This window comes from Callithrix jacchus, chromosome 6 (genome assembly GCF_049354715.1).
Source record: "Callithrix jacchus isolate 240 chromosome 6, calJac240_pri, whole genome shotgun sequence".
Classification (NCBI taxonomy): domain Eukaryota; kingdom Metazoa; phylum Chordata; class Mammalia; order Primates; family Cebidae; genus Callithrix; species Callithrix jacchus.
Genome location: NC_133507.1, coordinates 96370976 through 96395536, shown reverse-complemented (window position 1 = coordinate 96395536; position 24561 = coordinate 96370976). Strand labels below are relative to the sequence as shown.

At 42.4% G+C, this 24561-nt stretch overlaps 1 protein-coding gene across 7 annotated transcripts in view; it reads left to right on the top strand.

Annotated features, from left to right (window-relative positions):
* Nucleotides 1-24561, top strand: part of MGAT5 (alpha-1,6-mannosylglycoprotein 6-beta-N-acetylglucosaminyltransferase) — a 326791-nt gene that overhangs the window by 109514 nt on the left and 192716 nt on the right. For 4 of the 7 annotated variants that reach the window (XM_054257690.2, XM_008998990.5, XM_078327939.1 and 1 more), the window contains one exon: nucleotides 16330-16709. In XM_054257690.2, coding sequence (XP_054113665.1) covers nucleotides 16469-16709 — 241 coding nt within the window. In that variant the 5' untranslated portion in view covers nucleotides 16330-16468. Of the gene's footprint in view, nucleotides 1-16326; nucleotides 16710-24561 lie in introns of all 7 variants that reach the window. The other 3 variants (XM_078327938.1, XM_035305064.3, XM_002749493.7) reach the window with 1 other exon arrangement.

Below are 24561 nucleotides of genomic sequence, written 5' to 3'. Positions count from 1 at the left end.
CCCCCCCCCCCACCCCTCTGAGAGGGAATCTTGCTCTGTCACCCAGGCTGAAGTACAGTGGCGCAATCTCGTCTCACTGCAACCTCCGTCTCCCAGTTTCAAAAGATTCTCTTGCTTCAGCCTCTGAATAGCTGGGATTACAGATGTGTGCCACCACGCCCAGCTAATTTTTGTATTTTTAGTAGGGACGGGGTTTCACCATGTTGGCCAGGCTTGTCTCAAACTCCTGACCTCCTGATCTGCCTGCCTCAAAGTGCTGGGATTAGAGGCATGAGCCACTGCACCTGGCCTCTCATTTTTTTTTTTAGACTTGTTCCATTTATTCATTTCATAAGTTTCGAGACCTTCTGAGTATGAAGTTCTCTGAGAGGTACTGAGGCACTAGAGAGCACTGATTAAAGAGTTAGATGCCCAGTCTCCAACATCTGTGCTACCTGGTAACTGTGTGACATTGAACAGATTGCTTAGTTCTTTGTGCCTCCATTTCCCCTACTCTGAATGGAAATAGCCAGCACCTACTTCACAGGCTTAGGAGAAAGAATGTTGGTTAAGGATCACTGTCTGTAGTTGTGCTTTTCTTACACTGGTAATTAAGATAATCTTACCTTTATAGAGCATAAAGTTAGGTGGAAACATAGAATAGAGGTTCAGAGGAGAAGCAATATGATAATACGTGGCATTTGACCTTATCTGTGCTTTCCCCACCCTTGTCATGTCTTATTTATCTATCCTTGTCAGGAGTTCAGCTGCAAGAATTTTCTGGTATCATCCCGCAACTCTGTATTACATCTTGTTTAGAAAAGATGTGGTGTCAATGTGTGATGCTTCCAGGCAGTTTTGAGATATATAAGGCGGTTGCCCTGATGAAATATGGCCCTAGGCCAGGCTCTGTGGCTTGTGCCTGTAATCCTAGCACTTTGGGAGGCCAAGAAGGGCAGATAACCTGACGTCAGGAGTTGAAGACCGGCCTGGCCAACACGGTGAAACCCTGTCTACTGAAAATACAAAACCAGCCAGGCATAGTGGCACATGCCTGTAATCCCAGCTACTCAGGAGGCTGAGGCCAAGAGAATCACTTGAACCCAGGAGGCGGAGGTTGCGGTGAGCTGAGGTCACTCCATCACTGGACTCTAGCCTGGGCGACAAGAGTGAAACTCCGTCTCAAAAACAAACAACAAAAAAGAAATATGGCCCCAAACTATTGTTCTTTTCTGCTCTGTATATCTTGGACTTTTCCCCTTAGTATTATCTGTTACTTTCGGGGACTGTCACCTTTGTTAGGGAGCTCCCTCATTCTTCTAAAATTCCAAATCTGATTACTACTAGAAGAACCAAAGGTTATTGGAGAAACCAAATAACCAGACTTGTTAAATTAATGACCTTGATTTATGCAAACCACTTAATAGTCTGAGCGGTTTTGAGGAAAGACCTCAAGGTTGACCTCCTTCTGACCTACCCTCTGACTCCCTCTTCTACTTTTAATGACCCTGTGATGACATTGAGCCCACATGGGTAGTCTAGAATCTTCTTCCCCTGTTAAGGTCAGCTGATTAACAACCTTAATTCCATCTAATACCTTGATTTCCCTTTGCCACGTAGATCCCAGGGATGAGGATGTGGATGGATTTGGGGAGCCAGTATTCTGTCTACCACAGCTATCTTGCTCTTTTTGTTTAATTATGATATGTTCCAAAAAGGAGTAAAACATGTAATACAAGAATATAAAAATACATTTAACGTTAAGAAAAAGGACAAGGAGAAAAGAGTAGGAAAATGAGTCAGAAGTAGGATTTATACAAAAAAATTAGTTCACTTTACTTCCTGGAAGTGGATGGTGAGCTTTTCCTGCCAGCCCTCTTGAAGAGGGAAGCACTGTCAGTTATGCTGTACTGTGTCGATCTAGTAAAACCCAGCCAGTTGTTCAGATACCTAGATGAATATTCTTGATATGAAGATGAAAGAAAAATTTCTCCCTTAAGTCTTCCTGGATACACAAATGTATAATGAGCAAAACATTTGACATGTTTACAGTAAACCCACTGGTATGTTTCATCTGGACTTTCTGTTTGTTCTTTTACTGCTTTGTATTTAAGGTCAAATATACATTGCTTTGAAAATCTCTTCTAAGACAAGTAGTCCAGGGTCAGGCCAAATGCAGGAATTTGGAACAGCTGGAGCAGTGATTGCCATTTGGGGGCCCTCACCCCCTAGGGGTTTTTGAGGGTGCCCTGAGCTTTCATTAGAAAATGAAAGTGTGATGTATTTTTTAACATTTGTATTTTTGAAGGACATAAAGTATGTATTTATGTATATAATCCCTGATCTCCCCTCAAGATGGAAGAGAGTGAAAGCCTACGAGTATTTATCAGGAGCTTAGATATGTTATTTAGTTGTAGTTGGAAGAGTGATTTTCACTAGCAATCTTTGAGGTTTTGGACCATTTTATGTTACATTATAATTTAAAAAATTATGTTATTTATTTATTTAATTTTTTTTTGAGACAGAGTTTCGCTCTTGTTACCCAGGCTGGAGTGCAATGGCGCAATCTTGGCTCACCGCAACCTCTGCCTCCTGGGTTCAGGCACTTCTCCTGCCTCAGCCTCCCGAGGAGCTGGGATTACAGGCACGTGCCACCGTGCCCAGCTAATTTTTTGTGTTTTTAGTAGAGACGGGGTTTCACCATGTTAACCAGGATGGTCTCAATCCCTTGACCTCGTGATCCACCCGCCTCGGCCTCCCAAAGTGCTGGGATTACAGGCATGAGCCACCGCGCCCGGACCAAAAATTATGTTCTTAATGAAGTGTTGTTTAAAGACAGGATGCATTAGGAAAAGTTAGACTGAAGTATAAATTAGTGAGGAGTATATGAGAATTCTGTTGATTTTCCTACATGTTATTTTCCCTGTAGTCAGAAGTTGCAGTCATCTGAGCAAAAATCTTTTGGCATTTCTGATAGTATTTTTAAAAAATCAATATTTAGAAATCAAAATATGACTGTTATGGTCATTTTGTCTTTTAATCTATTAGGACTAAAGATTCATACACCTGCAATGTGTTATTCGTGGTGGAATGCTTTCAAATAGCTGCCAGAAAACCGCCTGTCTTAGCCTGATATTTAGAAACAACTGGAAAAAATATATACAAATAAACTTAGGAGGTATGGGAGACAGCAATTAATCACATCCTTGTTCCCTTCTGGATTCTGAACTAGAGGAAACAGAAGAAGCTAGACAAAAATAAAAATACAGCACTAGTTTTATTAATGTAAAGCAAAGTTGGGAGATGTGTTTTGGGTGTAAGACTTCCTTGTCCACCCTAAATGTAATCTTCATAGCCACTCAGGTGATGGCTAAGCATCTGTGGGTGGGCTCTGCCCATTTAACCCATGGGAGCAGGAACAGTGTGTGTCCAGCAACCTCTTAAAGCTGAAGTGCTGTCCTTCCTCCTCTGGAGGAACTGTGAGTACCCCAAAGAAGGAGGAGGCATAGTTCCCCCCTATGGTTTCTTCCTGGGAAATGGGGTGAATATTCTGCTGGAAAACATGTTCGAAGGAAGCAGTGAGTTCTTTCATAAACTCTTTGATTTGTTTTGAAGTCCAGATGTAATAAATGCAAACGTTGGCAGTTTGTCTAGTTGGGGGTAGTAAGTGGATTGCTCTCTGTTTTGAATATGCATTTGGTCCTCACACCAGATATGCACTAATAAGTACATAAATTCAGAATGAATTTTATTGACATATTATACTTTTTCACCAACATAATGAAATTAAACGCTGTGTGTTACAGGTTAAATGGGCAAAAGGTAATTTGCCATTAATCATTTGGAGCATTAGTAAAGATGGTATCAAAATGAACTTCATAAACTTTTAATACCTTGTTTCAGAAATGGATTATGACTTTAATACCCTATCTTCTTATATATATGTAAACACTGAGAAATGACTAAAAAGTTCTTAGGGGGTGGGAGCATATGTGTGAGAGATTGTACATTATTGTTAAAAGGCTCACTGATCATAAGAGGTTAGGCAAAGCTGATCTAGAACAATGGATGGATTGTGTATCCCTTAAGTCATCTATCAAATACAGTTTCTTTCAACCAAATTTTGAAAGACTTTGAGGGGCTATGAAGTCACTGAAGTGCCCTGGAAAATATCGGAATTAGAATCATTTCCAGAAACTTTTAACTATTGGTTGAAATACTCTTATGCAAAATTAAGGCACATAATAAGCATGCTTATCTCAGCTGAAAGCTGTTTCACTTTGAAGTCAGCCGGGGAAGTACTTGTGATTGCAAAGCACTTGTTCTAAAGAGAGCATTTTGGCAATTATAAAACAGTAAAAACTCAAACCCCCATGTTTGATGTTGAACTTTGAGCAGTGCAAGGTGTATGTTGGGTAGCTGCATAAGGTGCTTTGCTGTGTGGAATTATTTGCTTTATCAGAGTTAGATGTTGGAAAACACGTATCCAAGCTGTGTCTTTGATTTTAACCTAATGGATCAAAACCTTTGCGTTTTGTCAGCAACTAGAAAGCAGGACTAGTTGTCCTGTAGGCACTCCTACTTCACAATGATTAAACTACGCCGTTTATGTATATAATGCTCATCTCAGCTTAAGATGTACATCTAACTTATTCAAAAGTGATATAAGTTCTGTATGTGTATTAAAAAGGAGAATTGTGCCACGTTCTCTGTCATCCTTCACTAGAAATTAGGATCTGATATGCCGCTGTTCTTATTATTCTAGATAAGATAAATTTAGATATCTAGAAACATAACTAGAAAAAATTTATAAAAATAAGCTTATGCAGTATTGGAGCAGTGCTTCTCATGTGCCAACAAATATCCTTGTGGTCTGGTTATAAACACCAATTGATTCTGTTGTTTTGGGGTTGGACCTAAGAGTCTGCATTTCTAACAATCTAGCAGATCATTTCAGTGCTACCTCTCCATAGACGAGAGTTTGCTGGTTGCTAAAAGCACTGTAGACATTGAGGTCATTAGGCTAGCCTCAAATCATTTCTCATCTTTGGAGCCAAATGCCCAGGAGAGGTTAATTCAAGCTGTATTAGTTTAGCATTATTCTCTACAAATCACAGTGTGGGATGATCTAACAAGGCTCTGTGATAGACTAGCTATTGAAAGTCTGGCTCCTCAGGCACGGCATTGACCTCATAAGACCAGCTTATGATTACTTTAAGGAGAAAACAAGCCTACCTTGGCAGATGAATTACCTAGTAAGCCACTGACTCTGCATTTGTGGGATCGGGGAACAGCAGACAGCCTATCTCTTGGAATTCCAGAATGGGTCACATTTTGGGCTTTACCGGATAGGGCCCATAGAGTTGTTATGGAATGTCTTTTACTAGTTCTCATGCCTGGCTGTGTGTCAAGATCATCTAAGCAGCTTAAAATAAAAATGCCTCTGCTTGGGCCACACCTCAGACAAAGTAAATCAAAATCTTTGGGTGTGAGAGCTGGGCATCTCTGTGTTTTAAAAAGCAGTCCAGGTGATTGTATGTACATCAGAGTTGGGAGGTCCTGGTTTAGTCAGTTCTAAGCCCCGAAGGCAAGAAACTCTCCTGAGGTGCTCCATTTTAGCTTGAGCTGGTTTATCATTTGTGCACACTGAGAGTTTGTGACCAGAAACCAGTGAGGATGACCCAAGTTATTGGCAGTGTTTGGGAGAGCTGACCTTGCTATATACATTAAGGAATCAGTGAACTCACCAACTATCATCTGACCAGTGATTTCTTCCCTAAGAAAATTCAGACCTTGGCTTTTATGACTTCTGTTAGAGCTTGGGGCTGTGTGATCAAGTGGCTTGACTAGTGTAGCTTTATTTTAGAAGTGATGAGAAATTCTTTATAAGGTTAAGTTGGATAAGCCTGAGCAGTCACTTCAGATAGTGCATGTGTGTGGACACACATATGTTTCCTCAGCCATTAGCTAGTGTAATTTTTAAACCAACTCAAATTTGGGGAGGACTGTTCTATTTCTACAAACAGGGTGCTAGAACACTCCTGGGGTAGGCCGGCACCCAGCCTATGCTCCTCCCTAGGTGGAGGAGAGGGTTACTAGGGGTCGGTGTGATTGGGCCAGAGTGTTCAGGAAGCAGTTGCTAAATAATGAGCTTTATCTTGAAGGCATTACCCATATTTCTGAATAAGTGTGGTGATTTTTGTGACTGTGATTTTCTTTATTACTGGGGCCATTTTGGCCTCTTGTCATTCTTGTTTTTTTCCTAGATGTAAAGAGTTTCCAGAAGTCTGATCCTCAGAGAAGAGGTGCATTTTAACCTTTATTATAAAATTTCTTTGCGGCTTTACAGTCCTTTGAGAGTGGAAGTGAATCTTTTGAGTATTTTTGTTCAACACTGAGGAGACCTACCTGACAAATTGACATGCTGTGTGATCTTTTCACAGACAATTCTTTCTTTCTTTCTTTCTTAGAGAGTCATTATCGACCTGTCTTAAAGCCTGTTCATGGTTTCCTGGGCTGGAAGCCAGGTGACAGTCCTAGGGCTTTTTTATGGCTGTCTGATGAAGCATCATCTAGATTTTTGTCTTCTTCAAAGCTGCCTTCTCTATGCTCATTGATTTATGGACTGGATCTTTGGAGCAGAGGCCGAGTGCCTTATACTCATTAGTAAATTGGGCACAGCTAGCCTAGGAATGAGATTCTCAGTTGGTGCCCAGACAGCACTGGGAGACGTGGGGAAAATGAGACTCATTTATCAGTCACCTTGAGACAGCATCAGGAATTGGCTAACTTCCTTCACTCTGAGGCCTTCCACAGCCTCAGCACAGGCAGGGGTTGTGTTGGGCTACCAGGTTCACCTTGGTTTGCTTCTCTCTCACGCTGCAATCTGGTCACATGGGCAGAACCTGTCTGAGCATCTTCTAGCAGGTAGATACGATTCTCTTGATTGGTAAGGCAGTCCCTGTCAACTGAGGCAGTTTTGGCACTGCGGAGAGACGTTTTTTGATTTTCACAACCCCCTAATTGTAGAGGGTTATTGGAGGGCTCTAATGGCATCTAGTGGCTAGAGGCCAGCAGTGCTGCTAAACATCTAATAGCTTCCCACAACAAAAAATTATTCATACCCATATGTCAGCTGTGCAGAGATTGAGAAACATTGGATTAAAGCGATTTATTTCATTTTCCGGGACCTGTGTTTTGTTTTGGTTTAGTAGATGTTTTCAGAATTCTTGGAGTTGCTGTTTCCTTTTTTTGTTGATGGGAAATTCTGTCAACTGTGAATACCGTATGGGCCTGGTGAATGAAACTCACAGAACATGTGAAGATCTTATCTGCTCCAACAGCAACAGCTTCCTTCTCACTCTTGTCCGCTCTCTCTTTTGTCCACCTGCCAGTAAAGTGCACACCCAGGAGACTAAGTCAGGGTAAAATCATCAAATGTTTGTTTTCTTTTCCCCTTCCACGCCCTCTAGTGGCCTGCTTTCCTTAGGTCTGCAGCTGCTTTGCCTGTCAGCTGGGGTCTGTGTGGCAGAACCTGGGAATAGATAGGGCAGGAAGGAGAGTGCATGTTCTGGACTCAGATTCACTAGACACGGTGTTTGGAAATTTATTTTGCTATTGATGCTAGCTATGGAGCCCTGAACTCCACTGAGTGGATGCCATAGCTGTAAGACAAATAACCACTTCAGGTGGGTGGCATTGGAGGTTTTCCTTTCCCTGCCCACAGGAAAAATGCATGTGTAGCATAATGAATGAAAACTCTGGGTACAGGACTTTCTTGTTTTGATCACTTCAAAGATAAGTTGGGGGGAGCTGTTTAAAACCCAGATATTCAAAGAGCCTTCCCAAGATATCAAAGGTGTGTTGTTTTTAGCTGGTGTCTTTCAGCTAGTTAATTAAAATAAGACTAGTTTAGCCAGTTCTAAAGGGAACAGACTGTTTTCACTTAGAATGTGTTTTTCCTGTTTATGAAAAAAAAAAAAAAAAAAAGAACCTAGGTCCTGAAAGTGAAGGGTCTCTGTTCATACCTGTTCTTGGGCAGCACCCTGTCTGCTCCTGAGCTCCTTTGCTGCCTAGAGCTAGAAGAGAGTCAATGGCATCACAGCTGTCAGGGATTCATGGTTGAGCTTTGGGCACCTGCTGAGTGGGCTCTATCAGGTTGGTGGCACTGGGCCATCTGGGGGAGTAAATGACCTCAGAGCTTCTTCCCAGGAATTTGGATTTATTTTAGAAGAGAAAGCTGCTTTGCCTGTCCCTTCCTCCTCCTCTGCTTCTCCTTTTAATACCAACTGTATTTAGACGAAGACTGCCCCCCGCGTCCCTGTTCCATCTGTCTTCCTTATACCAGTAATTCTGTAAATGTGTATTTTTCTCCGTTTCATGTGTTGATTCTGTTAACCCTTGAGCTTGGTGGGACATTAGACTCATGGCTTCTTAATATTACTGGACTTCGGTTTCTGTTTTGTGTTTCATACCGAGAGGTCTCTTCCTCTCTGAATTTCTGCATGCAGCTGGTGACTCACCTTGGTTTGGCAGAGGCCATATAGTATTAGGAGCAGGACTGGGGTGCTGGTTTGATTCTGATTCTAACTGGAAAACATAACATTTTCTGGCCTCAGGGTCTTCCTCTGAAAATTGAGGATTTGCATTTGATCCCTAAGCAAAACCAGATGTAGTCTTCCGAAAGTCTGTAAAAAAGCTATTTTATACATTTTAATTTATCATGTTTCCTTTTAAAGTTGATTGTTAGACCAGTGAGATGTGGTTCTGTGGTGAGCACAAAACTGAGGGTTTTAGAAGATGTTGTGCAGTCATTGCAAGGTTAGCACCCAGTTGATTTCTGTACTGTGTTTTGGTTCAGAGTAGAAGCAGCCCAGATTCATCCAATTATGAAGGGGAGTGGCTATTTTAAAAAATAATTTGCCAAGCACTTGAAGTTGCTTTTAATGTAAATTGAGATGGAGGCTGGAAAGAGAAGTAGTAGAAATTGTTTAAAAGTTGAATTATTAACATCTAAAGACAATTGTCACTTATAACATGGAAATCAGTCTTGGAACCTTAAGATGTGTGACCAACTCTCACCTTGGATTTGATTAGGGTAGTGTTTTTGTCATACAATTTCATATGAATAGATAAATGGGCCTGAATTTTAAAATACACATAACTAGACCACTACTAAGCATTAATTTTGTGACCAGTAAGGTGAAAATTTGAAGCTTAAACTCCAGATTCGGAAGTAGCCAAGGCAGTTTTGCTGATCCTCTGCAGTATCAATTGATATATATATTGATTGTCTCTGGTATCTTAGGATTTAGCATGCAAAACTTGTTTTTAAAAAAGCAAATGTTTAAAAACGTATTTTAAACAAAACCAAAAGACAAATGAAACATTTGTGGAACCTCTGGAGTATCTTTGAATCTTTGATGTTCTTTGGAGCACAGTTTGAGAACCAGTAACTTGGTGGCTCACCCCTACTCTTCTGGGTCTAGCAGTGTTCTGTGATTCAAGGATGTTCTCCATTTTATACATGCAGAAACTGAGATGGACATACTTAGGACTCCACATAATGCCAGTGAAGAACAGCTGCAGATTAAAGATTTTCAGGTTTTTGATGCAGGGTTCTCTCAGTTCCTCCTTGTCAGCCTTTCAGGTGTCATGTCCTGCTGTCTTCTAAGCACAAAAGTGATAAGACAAGTGGCCTCTGAGAAACGTTCCCTGGTGCTTTCCTCTCCATGTTCCTATAATCTCACTGCCCTGCCCCCTGCCAGAACTTTTTTCTGGAGTGTTTTTCTCCAATTTTCTTTTCTGTTAATACCTGACTACCATCATATCCACTTTAGTTTAACCCTGCCTCTTCAAGGGATTTTTTTTCACTACTAAAGGTAAAATTTTGCAGCAGGTTAAGGTGCAAATGTAGTGTCAGAATGCCCAGGTTCTATGGCTCATACCAGAAGGAAGTCTTGGAGGTCTTTGCTGATTTGCATTTCTTCACCACATTTTCACCATCCTGTCCTTTTGTCTTGTGAAAGTGTCCAAACATTTAATGCACACCAGCCTCTGTGTGCAAGGCATGGCCATTGCCAGCATTTCTTGTATTTGGGGGCCTCACAAAGTCCACAGGCAAAACAGGACTGTCCTGTAGACAGTAGATAAGAGCAGTAGATAAACGGTTTTTCAGAAGGAATGCTGCTGTGTGAGTACTCCAAGGAAGAGGAGTTCTCTCTCCTCTGTCTAGGGAGCCCTGGAGCCCTTGAGCCCTTATGTGGGAGGTGGGGTGAGATGGGAGGCTGGAGATGTGAGTAGGATTTTCCAAAGAAATTGGGTGGAGACAGCAGACTTAGAATTTCTTGAAGGTTACCGCACAGGATGAAGCTAAAGATAGCCCCCCTAGCCACCATTTAAAGATGAATATGAAATAGCTCAGGTGGTATGCAGTGGACAGAAGAGGTCTGAGAACCACTAAGTTAGAGTTGCGCTGTCCCATGTGAATGTGGCACCGTTGAGCTGTGATGGAATTGTCCCGTGGGACTATTGGAAAAGACCGAATCTCTGCCTGGAGCTAGCATTGCTTCTGAACGGATGGGTATTTCTGCCTTTGTTTATCCTCTGAGGAGGCAGACCCTTATGTAAGAAACAGGGCCTGCAGGGATGTTGGATGGCCACCTGGAGGAACTGTTCCATTGGTCTGGTTCTCACTCCATTGGAAGTGGGCTGCTGCTCAGTGTTCTCAGATGGGCTGAGAAATTGGCATTTGCCAGACGAGGTGGGCCAGGAGCCTTCTGAAGAGGGGCCATTGAGGTTGATCCAGATATCATAAGAGCAGTCGGATATGGTGAACTCGAAGTAGATCACTGTGATTTCCTTCTGTTGCTAGGCCCATGGGCAGCCCTTAGTGCTGGCTTAGCCTGGGGTTGGCTGTGCTGGGCCAATGAGGACTCATCTGCCTGCTCTAAGCAGAACTTCTCCTTCTCCCCACAGCTTTAGAGGTGGACTTGCTTTTTATTATTTTTTTTTTTAAAACAGCTTTTTTTTTTGAGATATGATACACGTATCATACCATCCTCCCATTTAAAAGTATACAACTCCATGGCTGTTAGTATGTCCACAGAATTATGCTTCCATCAACACAATTTTAGAACCTTTTTGTTATCCCCTAGAAAAACCCTAGAAACCTTACCTATCACCTTTCATTTCCTCCATTCTCCATACCCCAGCTCTAAGCAATTACTAAAATATTTTCAGTCTTAACAGATTTGCCTATTCTAGGCATTTAGTATAAATGGAATCATGCAATATATGGTCCTTTGTGACTTTTGTCGCTTAGCATAATGTTCTTAAGAGTCATCTGTGTGTAGCATAGTCAGGTCATTCCCTTTTTATAGCCAGATAATATTTAATTGCATGGATATGCCAGTTTTGTTTATCCATTTCCTCAGTTTATTCATTATCCATACACACTGGGCTGGTTTCACTTTTGTTTATTATGGATAATGCTGCTGAGTACTGCTGCTGAGTACTTTTGTGTACAAGTTTTTGTGTAGACGTGTATTTTCGTTTCTCTTGGGAGAATTCCTAGAAGCAGAATTGTTTGGGCCATATGGTAACTCCATGTTTAACCATTTGAGGAACTGCCAGATTATTTTCCACACTGGCTGTGCCATTTTACATTCCCACCAGTGGTAGATGATGGTTCCAGTTTCTCCACATCTTCACCAACACTTGTTCTTATCTGTATGTCCTTATGAGTGTGAAGTTGGTATCTCATTGTGGTTTTGATTTTAATTTCCTAATGACTAATGATGTTGAGCATCTTTTCATATGCTTTTTTTTTTAAAGCAGGAGAATTGACACGTTTCTTTGCCAGAGATTTCTGTCTATCTTTAGAAAGATGGAAGATGATTTTGTTATGTTGAGGAGTGAGTGGGAGGAATGAGGTGATTGTTACTCTTTTAGGAAGTAGGAGGATGGGGTGGGGGATGCATATTGAGGTGGTAAATTCTGCCAACTGACTTGGTGCACACGTTTTTCTCTGGAGTTGAATTGATGAAATCATGGCCTTGAGCCATCATTACTCTGGTTGGCAACAAGGTCTTCTGATATCTATTGTATAGTCCCATTGTGCCCATTGGATGCCCTTAGCTAGAGGACTCAGCTGTTAGAAGGTCTGGAGGCAAGCTGGGCACGGTGGCTCACGCCTGTAATCCCAGCACTTTGGGAGGCCGATGCGGGTGGATCACGAGGTCAAGAGATTGAGACCATCCTGGTTAACATGGTGAAACCCCGTCTCTACTAAAAATACAAAAAATTAGCTGGGCATGGTGGCCTGTGCCTGTAGTCCCAGCTACTCAGGAGGCTGAGGGAGGAGAATTGCCTGAACCCAGGAGACGGAGGTTACGGTGAGCCGAGATCACGCCACTGCACTGCAGCTTGGGTAACAAGAGTGAAACTCTGTCCAAAAAAAAAAAAGGTCTGGAGGCAAACATTCTCTTAGCTCCAGCAACAGCTTCTTGATCACTGTTAGTCTAGGGCTTCCCCGTTAATTGTCTGGTCATTCCTGATGATCCTCATTGTCATTTTGTGGCACCAAGACTCTGTGTGAGGATGGCTGTTCATTCTCCTCCTCGTCGTCCACCTGTGACTGTAAGAGATAGGGGTGTCTCTTGAATAATGCTTTTGAAAAGTCTTAAGTTCTGTTGTCTTAATAGGAATTATAGAGATGAATTCTACTGTAATTCTTTATGTGTGCTGTGTATATGCGGATATAGTTTCTATTATTTCAAGCTCTAAGTACCACTGGAGAAGAGAAGTTTCCTGGTAGTTCTGTAGTCACTTAAAATCTGGGCCCTCATTAATCAGAACTATACTTTGAACTCTTCATAGCTAGGGATTTTTGCTTCAAATTTGCATGTCTCTGAACTGGAATAATCTTACCTAGGCTGAGGTTTTTTGGCCATCTCTTTACCCATCTAGTACACCATCTGGGTGGGTCTGATCCTCTCCAAGGCAAGGGTGGAGGAGAAGGCTTCTAACTTCTAAGGAAGCCATCGTTCGGTTCCTGGCCCTTGATCTTTTCTTTGTTTTACTGCCACAGCTTGAGCAGCCTATTGAGTAGGGTTAATTGAGGAAGTAGAGTGGGTTTTCCTGTCTGAAAGTGGGCAGCTAATTCCTGCCTGTGATTGCGATTCTTTGCTGAAATAGTGAAATAAAATCATCTTTTTTGATATAGCACCTCATTTGTTTGCCCTAGGAAAATTCCTTCAGCTCTGGGGTAAATTTAAGTAATGAATGTGGGTTATCCAAAAAAAAAAAGCCAATTCCTGAGGAGCTAGGTGCAGCACCTGGTTAGCAGTGTGGCTTTCAAAGTGTCAGACCCATGGGGTGGAAACTCCATCTTGTTCACTGTTCAGTCACCAGGGCCTGATGGCAGCCCATGCTCATACAGACTGGGAGGAGGAGTGGAGGAAGGAAAGAGGGCAAGTGCTGTTTAGCCTGAAGTTAGAAGGACTGAATAAAGTGCTGTAGTGCCCTAGGCAACGTATTCACTAAGCAGATAATTTATTATGCCGCTGTGGTCAGTGTCTTTCTCTAAGAAAGTGTGTTTGTGCTGAGGGGGTTCCCTAACGGATGTCATAGAGTCCCACATAGAAACTTTAAACAATCCAAAGTAGACGGGTATTTTTAACTCCTTTATTTGCCCTTTACAATTTTTTTAAAAATTTGGTAGAATTATACATAATAATGGAGTACAATGTGAGTTTCAATGCATGTATACATTGTGAAATGATCAAAGTAGGGTAGTTAGCATGCACGTCACCCCCAAATAGTTATTTTTGTGGTGAGAACATTTAAAATTTTCTTTTAGAAATATACATTATTATTAACCATAGTCACCTTGCTGTGCAATAGAACACCAGAACTTACTCCTGCTGTTAACTTGTCACCATTGACCACTCCCTCCTCATCCGCCCTCTCTTCTTCCCCATCCCCTAGTAACCTGTTGTGTTATCTCCTATGATACCAACTTTTTAGCTTCTGCATGTGAGATTATACAGTATTTGCCTTTCTGTTCCTGGATTACTTCATTTTACATAATGTTCTCCAGGTTTATTCATGTTGCTGCAAAAGACAGGATTTCTCCTTTTTTCTGGTCGAATAGTATTCCATTGTCAGAAGTGTTGTAAGACTAGGAAAGGAGCACTGCAGGCTGGAGCCCCAGGAAAAGTGGTCTGAGGCAGGTGGGATGAGCTGGGGCCTGACAAACAGGCTCGGTTTGATTATCAGCATAATAGAGAGCACGCATGCACCAGCTGGGTGGGAGGAGCAGCCTAGTAAAGACTGGGAAGCGCCTCAGGAAGCATGTGCAGGGTTTATGGTGATGAGCAGACCAGCCGGTATGTAGCGGGAGAGCGGGGTGTGATGGGGCAGAGGAACTTACGTTATAAAATAGTACAGGACAGAGTTTGAGCATCATTGTAATGGGTATTGTGGTGGTGTTGAATAGTAGTGGAATGTATGGGTCTGGAATCAGGCTGCCTGGTCAGGGACTCTGAAACTTGAGTGTGCATCAGAAGTACCTGGAGTCTTGTTAAAGTACAGGCTTTAACACATCTCCAGAGTTGCTGATTCAGTGGGTGTGGGTGGGGCCTGAGAATTGGTATTTTTCACTAGTGATGCTGCCGTTACTTAGCTTCGGACCACATTTGGAGAACCACTCGTTTAGAATTGAGAGGTTGGTAAACCTTTTCTGTTACGTTAGATAGTAAATATTTTAGGTTTTGTGGGCTACGTAGGGTATCTGTTACATATTCTTTATTGCTTTTCATGACCCATTAAGCATACAAAAACCATTCTCTGCCATATACAAAGAGGCCTTTGGGGGAGTAAGGATGAGGAAGGGAAGGTGGGGCATGGTTTAATAACCCCTGGGCCATGCCTAAATGATCAGTCCTCTGCTGCATAGCTGGCTGACCTTTGCCAAGTTAATCACCTTTTGCCTTTATTTTCTCCTGTTTCTCATAAAACAGAGATGATAATCATACTTCTTACCATATAGGACTTCTATGAGGATTCAGTGAGCTAAGCCACAAAAGATTGTTTATCATAATGTCTGGGACACAGCTAGAATTTATAATTTATTTTCATTAATAGTAGTACTACCAACTACTGGTTACTCTGTTGATAGGCAAGGGGAAAACAGTAAGAGGCAGACCCACAGTGATTCAAGACTGAAAGCTAATTGCTTCAAGATCCTGCTACCATTTTCTTTGGGGCTGCTTACAAAGAAGAATCCTTTGACTGAAGCATATATGTACACTCTGAAGTACATCCTGGGTTAGTCCCTTATAAGGGATTGGGATCATTGCTCAGCCTCTCCCTTGAACTGCACTTAGAAAATGGCGCTATTTGTAAGCTGACTGGTATTGGGTCTAGGACTCAGGCTGAAGGGGTGGGCATACTGGTAACCATTTGAAACCTATGCTCAGGTCCTACTTGTTGGGAAGCCTAATTGAGAAGGATGGCCTGATGTGTGCTAGTATTAGATAGGATCTGGCTGCGTTAATATTGAAACTACTCTGCCTTTTAATGTCTCGTTTTGCCTCATGGTGGGAGTGAAAGTGAGAACCACAGAAAATCTGCCTGCCAGGTGTTCCACCTTTCTTGTGCTGCAGCATGCAAGTGAGCAGTGGGGTGTAGCTTTCCCTCATGTAGCTGGGACAGCAATACCACTGCTTGTTCCTCTGGCACGTCTTCTCTGTGCTGGTGCACGGAAAGAGGCTGCCTGGTGGCCCTGAGGGAGCCATCTCGTCTCTAAACACTGATAATGAAAGCTGGCCATGCTCAAATAAGATGGGGCAATCTACCTGTTTATTGTCTAGTTACCCTGAGGGGGCATCCACTTTCTTGCTCACCTCACCAGTTGCGTGCTCTAGTCCTTGCCAGAAGCACATAATAATGACTTTGTAAGCTTAAGTTACAAGCACACAAAAGTGCCTGATAGTGATAGAACTCCACCCTCGGCTTGAGTTTTTGCTGACATTCAGTGAAATATCTTTCTGTCTCCTCCCCACCTCGCAAAACAAACTTCCTGTTTTGCATTTGGTCCAAGCTGGAACAGCCCCACTACACCTGTTAACACATGCAGACACACACTTCCCCCTGCATATTTGCTGAGCTTCTTGTTGCCTAGCCAGATTTCCCCTCAGCTTACAGATCCCGAATCATAAGATATTGACAGCAAATTGAAGAGTTGACATTGTATTTAGAGCTATTCAAGTGAGAACATGGCTTCTGATTTATTTTTCTGTATTGTGCTGTGACCACTTTGCTAATTGTTCTTCTCCTTCACAGCAGAATGGGAGAGAGGAAAGGAAATCGGTTGACACAGGAGCCAGAGTGAGACCAGCGGACTCTCACACTCAACTTACACCATGAATTTGTGTCTATCTTCTATGCGTTAAGAGCCAAGTACAGGTTAAGTTGCTGGAGAGCAATGGCTCTTTTTACTCCGTGGAAGTTGTCCTCTCAGAAGCTGGGCTTTTTCCTGGTGACTTTTGGCTTCATTTGGGGTATGATGCTTCTGCACTTTACCATCCAGCAGCGAACTCAGCCTGAAAGCAGCTCCATGCTGCGTGAGCAGATCCTGGACCTCAGCAAAAGGTACATCAAGGCGCTGGCAGAAGAAAACAGGAATGTGGTGGATGGTCCATATGCTGGAGTCATGACAGCTTATGGTAAGCACTGCGCTACTGGGACCTCTCCATTAATGTGTGCCTTGGCCTTAAAATGGCCCCAGAAGCTCCCAGACATGGTCTTGTCATGGACCAAGTGTCCTTTGCCACTGTCTTCATAAGCAGTGAATTGCACACAGAGGGACACCTCTAGAAAATTAAAGCAATGCCATTTTGGGTGCTCTGAGTTGGTGATTGCAGAGACACTTTCCCCTGGAATCAATGGGTTAATATAGTTAGGGTTCTGTTGATTGTATTTGCAGCTAGCTCCATCTCCCTGAACACATTTCTGGAACCATGTAATCTCATGTAGGAGTGAGTTCAGGGAATGCTGAAAAATATTCTCCTTATCTTTCCCTAGACAAAACTTAATTAAGACTGGTAGGGGTGAGGTGATGAAGATAGGAAGGAATGTTCTGTGGAAGCCAGAAATCTTAGAGCCAATTTTGTGCCTCCCTCCAGCTGATAAATAGGACACTGGCACTTGCATGCTGCTGAGTTTTAACCTTTGGCTTCTTGAGATTCTATTGCTCTTCTTGCCTTTGTTTCTACTTGGATTCTCTTTGAAAGGAATCTTTGTGTACCTGTTGATTTTCTTTAAAAGAATTTTTTTCAGAATGCTTTTTAAAATCATACAGAGCAAAAAAAATACACATATGGAATACAACTTACTTTTCTTTTATGCTTAATATAGAAAACGTTGGAAGCTGTAGACAAGCAAAAAAAAGAAAAAAATTACACATAAGTCTACTCCAGGCAATAACCACAATTAACATTTTAGTGTATATTTTTCTGATATTTTATGTATACACACAAAAATATATATATACACACACAAATACTTAGAAAACAAAAACTGCTGCAAATGGAATTTAGATCATGCTGTTTTTGCAGAGCAGACTTGGTCTGTAGAAGATGACCTGTTGTCAGTGACAGAGTCTGATCATTGAATTGAGGTTTTGGTGGTCTCACTGAAGTGGTCTCCATGATAGTATAGATGGGATACAAGAATGGGGATGGGTGAGGTGGAGAAAATGGAGCTCTGTTTTGTGACACACTCAAGGAAGTTACCCTGAAGTATGCAGAGTTCAAATCATGATTCCCAAAAATGTACAGCAACAGTTCAGTTCAGTGCAGGTTGAGCTCAAGCACAGGAAATAATACTCAGTTACACATGCAGTTTTTTCATCCCAAAAGGGGAAAAAACCCTTGTTTTTAAAAAATACATAAAATTTTATACACTTGTGTTTGTGTATATATTATATATTTATTAAAAGATGCTTGCTTTTAAGGAACATTGTAGAAATTTTTTTCCAATTCTTACTATGCAAATAATCACACTCTCTGTTTTAATCTATTAAAAGTGTATGTAAGCATTGGCTTTTAATATATCTGAATAAAATGGTACCTTTTTTGAACTGATGGATTTTAAAAATGAGACTACTGTGGGAGCTTACACTGAAAAACAACTAGGTAGTTTTTCCCAAAGTTGCATTTTAAAATTGCTCATTCATACTTCCTCTGTAACATTTCCAGAGTGGTTTAGATAAACCAACAGAAAATAAAGCTGATTGTCACTATTAGTGTTACCAATGTATATGACATAGCAGGTAACACAGATGCTGTTTTAGTTTCTGGTTGTTTGCATTTGATATTACAGCTTTGAAGGGGAAGAGGTATAGCTCAGGTAATTTTCTCCTGTTTCTCCTAGTCTGTCAAACCTTTTCATGGTCAAGAAGAAGCCCCACAAATAGCAAATGTATAGGCTTTCAATTTATCCAGTTGTTTTGGCTGTTTTTATTTCTTGTGTACTGCTAAAAATTTCATGGGGAATGCGTCCCCACATTTTAAAGGACAATAATTTGGTCTTAGCTTTTCAGCCTCACAGAAATATTATTTTTTAAGTTACCAAAAATCCCAGAATAAGCTGTTAGAATTTCAGCCACCTTATGTGCCTGTAATCATAGGACTTTGCATCTCAAAGAAACTGTAGAAATTATTATTCCCACTTAACTCCTTTCATAGATGAACCTTAGCAAAATAATTTGTCTTTTTCTTAAAAACAACAAAGAAACGATCAAACAGGCCACATCAGCAACTCTAACTCAAACTGCTAGTTTTCTCTTTCATCTAATCAACTTAACATATCAAAGTGGTTTTTGGAGTTGAGTTTCTGGAATTTAATTGGATTTAAATATATGTGCTTTGAGGTATTTGGGATTATCATATGGTGAGATCCTCCCAGTAAGACAGAGTGTCTCATTTGGTGTTATTCACATTTTGGTCTAAATGGATCTTGATTATGGTAGCTGTGTGTGTGTGGCAGGATTTTAGCAGCATCTCTAGGGTCTGTATGCACTAGATGCCAGTACTGTCTCCCTAGTTGTAACAGCCAAAATGTCTTTAGATGTGTGATAATTGTCCCCTTCTTGCAACCTTGGAGAACTACTGTACTAAGAGTGGAAACCACAGACGCTATCTGACACCATCTTGTTAAGGATGTTCACAAGCAGATAACTGGTTTTAGGTTTTTTATTTGTTTCTGAAATGGAGTCTTGCTTTGTTGCCCTGGCTGGTGCAATCTTGGCTCACTGCAGCCCCCACCTCCTGGGATCAAGCGATTCTTGTGTCGGCCTCCTGAGTAACTGAGATTACAGATGCACACCACCATGCCTGGCTAATTTTTGTATTTTTAGTAGAGTTGGGGTTTCACCGTTTTGGCCAGGCTGGTCTCGAACTCCTGACTTCAGGTGATCCGCCTGTCTTGGCCTCCCAAAGTGCTGGGAGCCACTGTGCCCAGCCTGGTTTCAGTTATTTTAAACTTGAAAGCCTAGTCTTCCCCCTGGTTTCTAGTTCTGGCACCGAAAAGTTGCATTGAGCGAGAGGATTGTACTAAGGATTGGTATAGTCCAGGGCCAGTCCTAGAAAACTGGAGAACCATTCTGATGACATATGCTCCTCCGGGAATCTGCCAGTATCAGTAACATTGTGTGACATGCAGACAGCTCTAGCAGTTAATGTCACATGGTGGTTCAGAGACTGTAGGATTCTCAGTGGTATAACTGGGCTGACAGAACAGTGATGGGGATGCATGGGCCATTAGTTTGCAGTCTCTTTTTCTGCCATAAATGCAGCCTATGTGCAGTGCACTGCCTACATATCTGCTTCAAAAGAGTGAAGAGTTGATCCGGTATGGCTGGGATTTGTGTCTCGTTTGAATGGATCCAGCTAAAAGAAGGAAAAAATTCCTTCTTTCTCTCATCCACATATTAGTATAATCAGAGGCTCTCAGTATAAATGGGTCTACGGTAGGTATTCGAAGGACTGTAGTAGCTAATTTTAGATAATTGCTGATTTATTAGAATTTCTGGTTAGAAATTTCAGGGTAGCAGGGTTCGCTAAACTATGACCTATGTGCCAGTTCAGACCTTTGTCTGATCGTGTAAATAGTTTTGTTGGAACACCTCCACTCCCATTTGTTTGTAACAATTGCAATAACATAGAAACACGATAATTCCAGTATTTATTTCATAAAACATCTGAAACATTCTGAATCCATCAATCAGCAGTCACTATAGGTTATTCTAATACTCACCTGATCAAAGTCCTTATTGATTCAACTACTTCCCAGGACTCCCATGGTCTAAGGCAGAGTCAGCAAATCATGGCCAATGAATGGGCCAAGTCTTCCTTGGTACCTGTGTTTGTAAATAAAGCCATGCCCATTTGATTATATGCTGTCTGTGGCTTCTTTTGCACTATAGTGGCAGAGTTGAGTAGTTGCCATAGAGACTGCAAAGCGTAAATATTTACTGTCTGGTTCTTTACCAGAAATGTTTATCAGTCTCTGACCTAGATGGTCTTTGGGTGAGTGTCTCTATCTACTGGATTTTGTGTGTATGTGTGTGTCTCAGGTCTCTTTCACACCTGTGTTTGGATTCGCTCATGCGATCTTCATAAGGTGCACCTGCAAATGCAGCATTTCTCTGGCCTCTAGAAATGCTGCTTCTAAGGGACAGGTGAAGAGTTGTAGTGGGTTTTGGAGCCAACTGGTTTGTCTTTGCCACATCCTCTCTCTGTGGCTTAGGCCCTAGAAGCACAAAAGTGTTTTAAAGTGGGGTGTCAGTGCCTCTCACCAAGGACTATGACACTTGAGTGAGGTGCTGTGTGTCAGGTGCCTGATACTGTGTTCTTGTTGGCTGTTAGTGTGACTTGTGACTAGTACTCAAACAATAGCAGAACTTGAAGAGTATCTTCCCTGCCCCAACCCATCCTTGTTTTGGTGATTTGAAAAGTGACTTCTGAACTTTTTTTGGGATTTGGTAACTCAAAAGCAATACCCAGAAGATCTCCTGGGCAGCCCACGTGGAACATTCAGTGTATTTGTTCTTGCGGCGTGGAGGCCTTTTCTGTGTATTACTCTGTCAGTTCAGAGAGGAATGTGTTGGCTTTTGCCTCCCAGCCATGTGTAGAGCCAGAGCCCTCTACAGGTCAGCCCCATCTGCATCTCCCAGCCACTGTGGCAGGGGCCATGCCTGCCAGTGATGTCTCGGTAATTGTGTCACGGATGGTGCCAGTCACCCAAGTCAATGCTGTTCTTGTTTCTGAGGTGAATCGATCTCTGTCTCTAACAGCCTGACCCAAATTCTGATCCCTAGTGGTCACCTCTTATCTAACAGGACAGACCTGGTCCACTTGTGTTCTCTAATGAAAAGTAATAGAAACCTGAGGCGAGGTGACATTTCCCCTCATGGTCCATCCACGCCTTGTTAACCCTGGCTTCTCTGGGCTGGGGCATTGCCCTAGAAAAGCTGCCAGTGCAGGCTCAAGCAGCTGTGGGCTCCCAGCTTCTCTCTGCCGACCCCTAACCCACATCCCCTTTGCCTGCTGCCTGATTTCTTCTTGACCTTCAGGTTCTGCATGCCTGCTCTTCTTTACCTACCTTCTGCCTGTCTCCTAGTTCCCTGAGCTACTTAGTCCAAGACTGGACCTTTGGCTTCTGTCTTTCAAGCCTGGTACTTCAGGAAGTGTCTGTGTCATTGGCTGGAATAGTCCCTACGTTTCGTGCATACAGTGGGGAAAAAGATGGACAAAGGCCCTGCTCTCATAGATGCCTTATTCTCTTTGGAAGGAAGAAATAATAAACAAGAGAAAATCAGATAGCAGTACACTCAGGAAGAAAAATGGGGATAGGATTTAAAATATCTGAGGGGCTACTTTCCCTGGAAGGTCACCTATCTCTGGTCTTTTAACCAGAATGACACCAAGGAGCATCCAGGTACAGTAGGAAGAGAGAGGGAGGCAGAGCGTACCAGGGAAAAGGCATGGTATATGCCAGGCCCTAAGACCAGCATCTGCACTCTGGGGCAGAAGGGAGGCCACTGTAGCTAGAATGAAGTGAGCAAGCAGTGGCATGGAAGGTGTTGAGGCAGGGAGAAGCCTGCAGTTCATGCAGAACCCTGTAGGCTGCGGCTTCTAGTATCAATATGGATGTTCTTATGGGTAAACCAGACCTCGGCCTCACCCTGTAGTTCACTGCTTTCTCTATGGGAGGAAGGAAGTTGTTATTTCCTTAAGGAGACACATACTGAGATTGGAGAACTAGCATAGGGCTTTTGGTTGCTGGTCGGGGGCACTGGAGAGGTAACTGCTTTGGGCTTCTGATTGGCCCTCATTGGCTTAGGATGCTATGCCTAAGATGTTAACACCATTTAGGGCTGCCACAGATTGCTCTGAAAGGGTAGGAGCTGCCCTGTGTTGCAGATTCAGACAGAGTTCTGAGATTCAGATGAGAGCTTTTGCAAGTGTTTCCTTCCACCTCTCTTGTGAAAAAGAAAGAAAAACAGGTTGAATTTCATTAAAGAAGCAAGCATGTAAAGGGTTTTTTACTTTGTTTTTTCACCTTTTTTGTTTGTGTTTCTGTTCCTATAAATATGGAAATATGGTCAAGGAACTGTTTTTCTTTTCTTTTTTTTGGGCGGGTGAGGGGAGGACTGGGACTCTTCTGGGGCAATGTGGAAAACCAGTGTTGCTGAAGTAGAAATTCCCTGCCCTTGAGGGAAGTACACTGTTCTTGGAGTGAAACTGGTAGGGAAAAAAACAGCTGGGCTGTTTGGTGTGTCTGAGAAGGCTTCAGTTAGTCTGCAGTGACGTGGCTGGTGTGATTAAAGAAAGGGCTTTCTGCTTTAAAAAGCTTGGAACCTAAAAATGGGCCTCTCTGTGGCTTGGGACTTTTCCAGCTATCCTGTGGTAGAGTCCAGCCCGCCCAGTATCCTCATCAAAGCCAGACCAAGTTCACAAGCACGCCCAGGCCAGTCAGGAGGTCTGAGGAAGACCATGTTTTACAAAGGAGGAGTAAACTCAGAATAAGGGGCTCGCTCTTCTACTCCTCAGTCATTATGGCCTTTCCTTTCATGCAGCACTACTACTTCAAGTCTGGGTTGAGGAGGGATTACATGCACATGTGTGGGGTTGGAGTCTCAATCTCAGTGTGATTATCATTGCCATGTTCAGACGATAAGGCTTAGAATGACGCTACCTGGTGGCCATAGCTCTCTATGACCCTCTGCTTCTTCCCAACTGTGTCCTGGTGCTCTTTTGCCGTCATAAGTGCTTGGCTAGACCTCATGCTGCTGTGGACACCCAAAAAGCTCTGCACCCTCTCAAGTCTACTAAGGCACTGCAGCTGTCTTCTAGGTCAAGACGGCTGGGTGGTGGCTGAGCTTAACCTGTCTCTGAGCCTCTGCATTTGCTCTCTCTCCCCCACCTCTTCCTCTTTCCCTTCTTTGTTTGTAAATAAAGTTTCTTAGAACACAGCCCATTCCATTCTGTTTCAGAGAAGTTAGCCTTCCCTCCTTCACAAAACAGGGCCCAAGCCCACTGTGATTCTCATTCTTTGTAACAAGCTACTTAGCATCACGTATTTGTTGTATGAGCTGATCATGTGTCTCTCCCACTTACAATGTAAGTTCTGAAACAACAAGGACTTTGGTCCTTTTTGTTCCCCGCTGTGCCTCAGAGCTTAGTACCTTTTGCCTGGCACATAGTAGGAGCCATGAATGAATAGCAGCAGCTCCTGGCAGAACTCTTGTGATGCTCGGTGGTACAGTTACAGCTGGGACTCATATGAAAATCACAGTAATGTTTTTAGTGAAGCAGGAAATGAGATGAAATTCCCTATGGGCTCTGCATCCAAGAGGCTCCAAGTAGCTATTATACATAATCCTGACATGGGAACCATTGTTTATTTTGGAAGATAGTTTGAGAGTGTTTCTGTTGTGAGGGAACACGTTGTGTTTCTTTCTGATGTGTGACCTTGAACAAGTCACCAACCATCTTAAAGCTCACTTCCTCTTCTGTAAAACAGACAATATAATATCAGTTTACCTTATAGCCTTGTTGTAAGAATTACGAATGACAAAGTTTATTAAGGCACTTAGGTTAACTTAGATTATTTTTGTTCGTTCTGTTTTATTTTTATTTTTATTTTTGGTAGATAGAGTCATGCTCTGTCACACATGCTGAAGTGCAATAGTGTGATCATGGCTCTTACAACCTCTGCCTCTCAGACTCAAGCCATATGCCCACTCAGCCTCCAGAGAAGCTGGGACTATAGGCATGTGCCACCACGCTAGGCTAATTTAAAACAAACAACAACAAAAAAAGGTTTTTTTGTAGAGATGGAATCTCACTGTATTGCCCAGGCTGGTCTCAAACTCTGGGCCTCAAGTGATCCTCCCACCTCAGTCTCCCAAAGTGCTGGGATTACAGGTGTGAGCCACTGTGCCCAACCAGCACTTAGATTTTTAAAGTACATTCTTTGCTAATTATCACTAACTCTGGCCTGAATGTACCT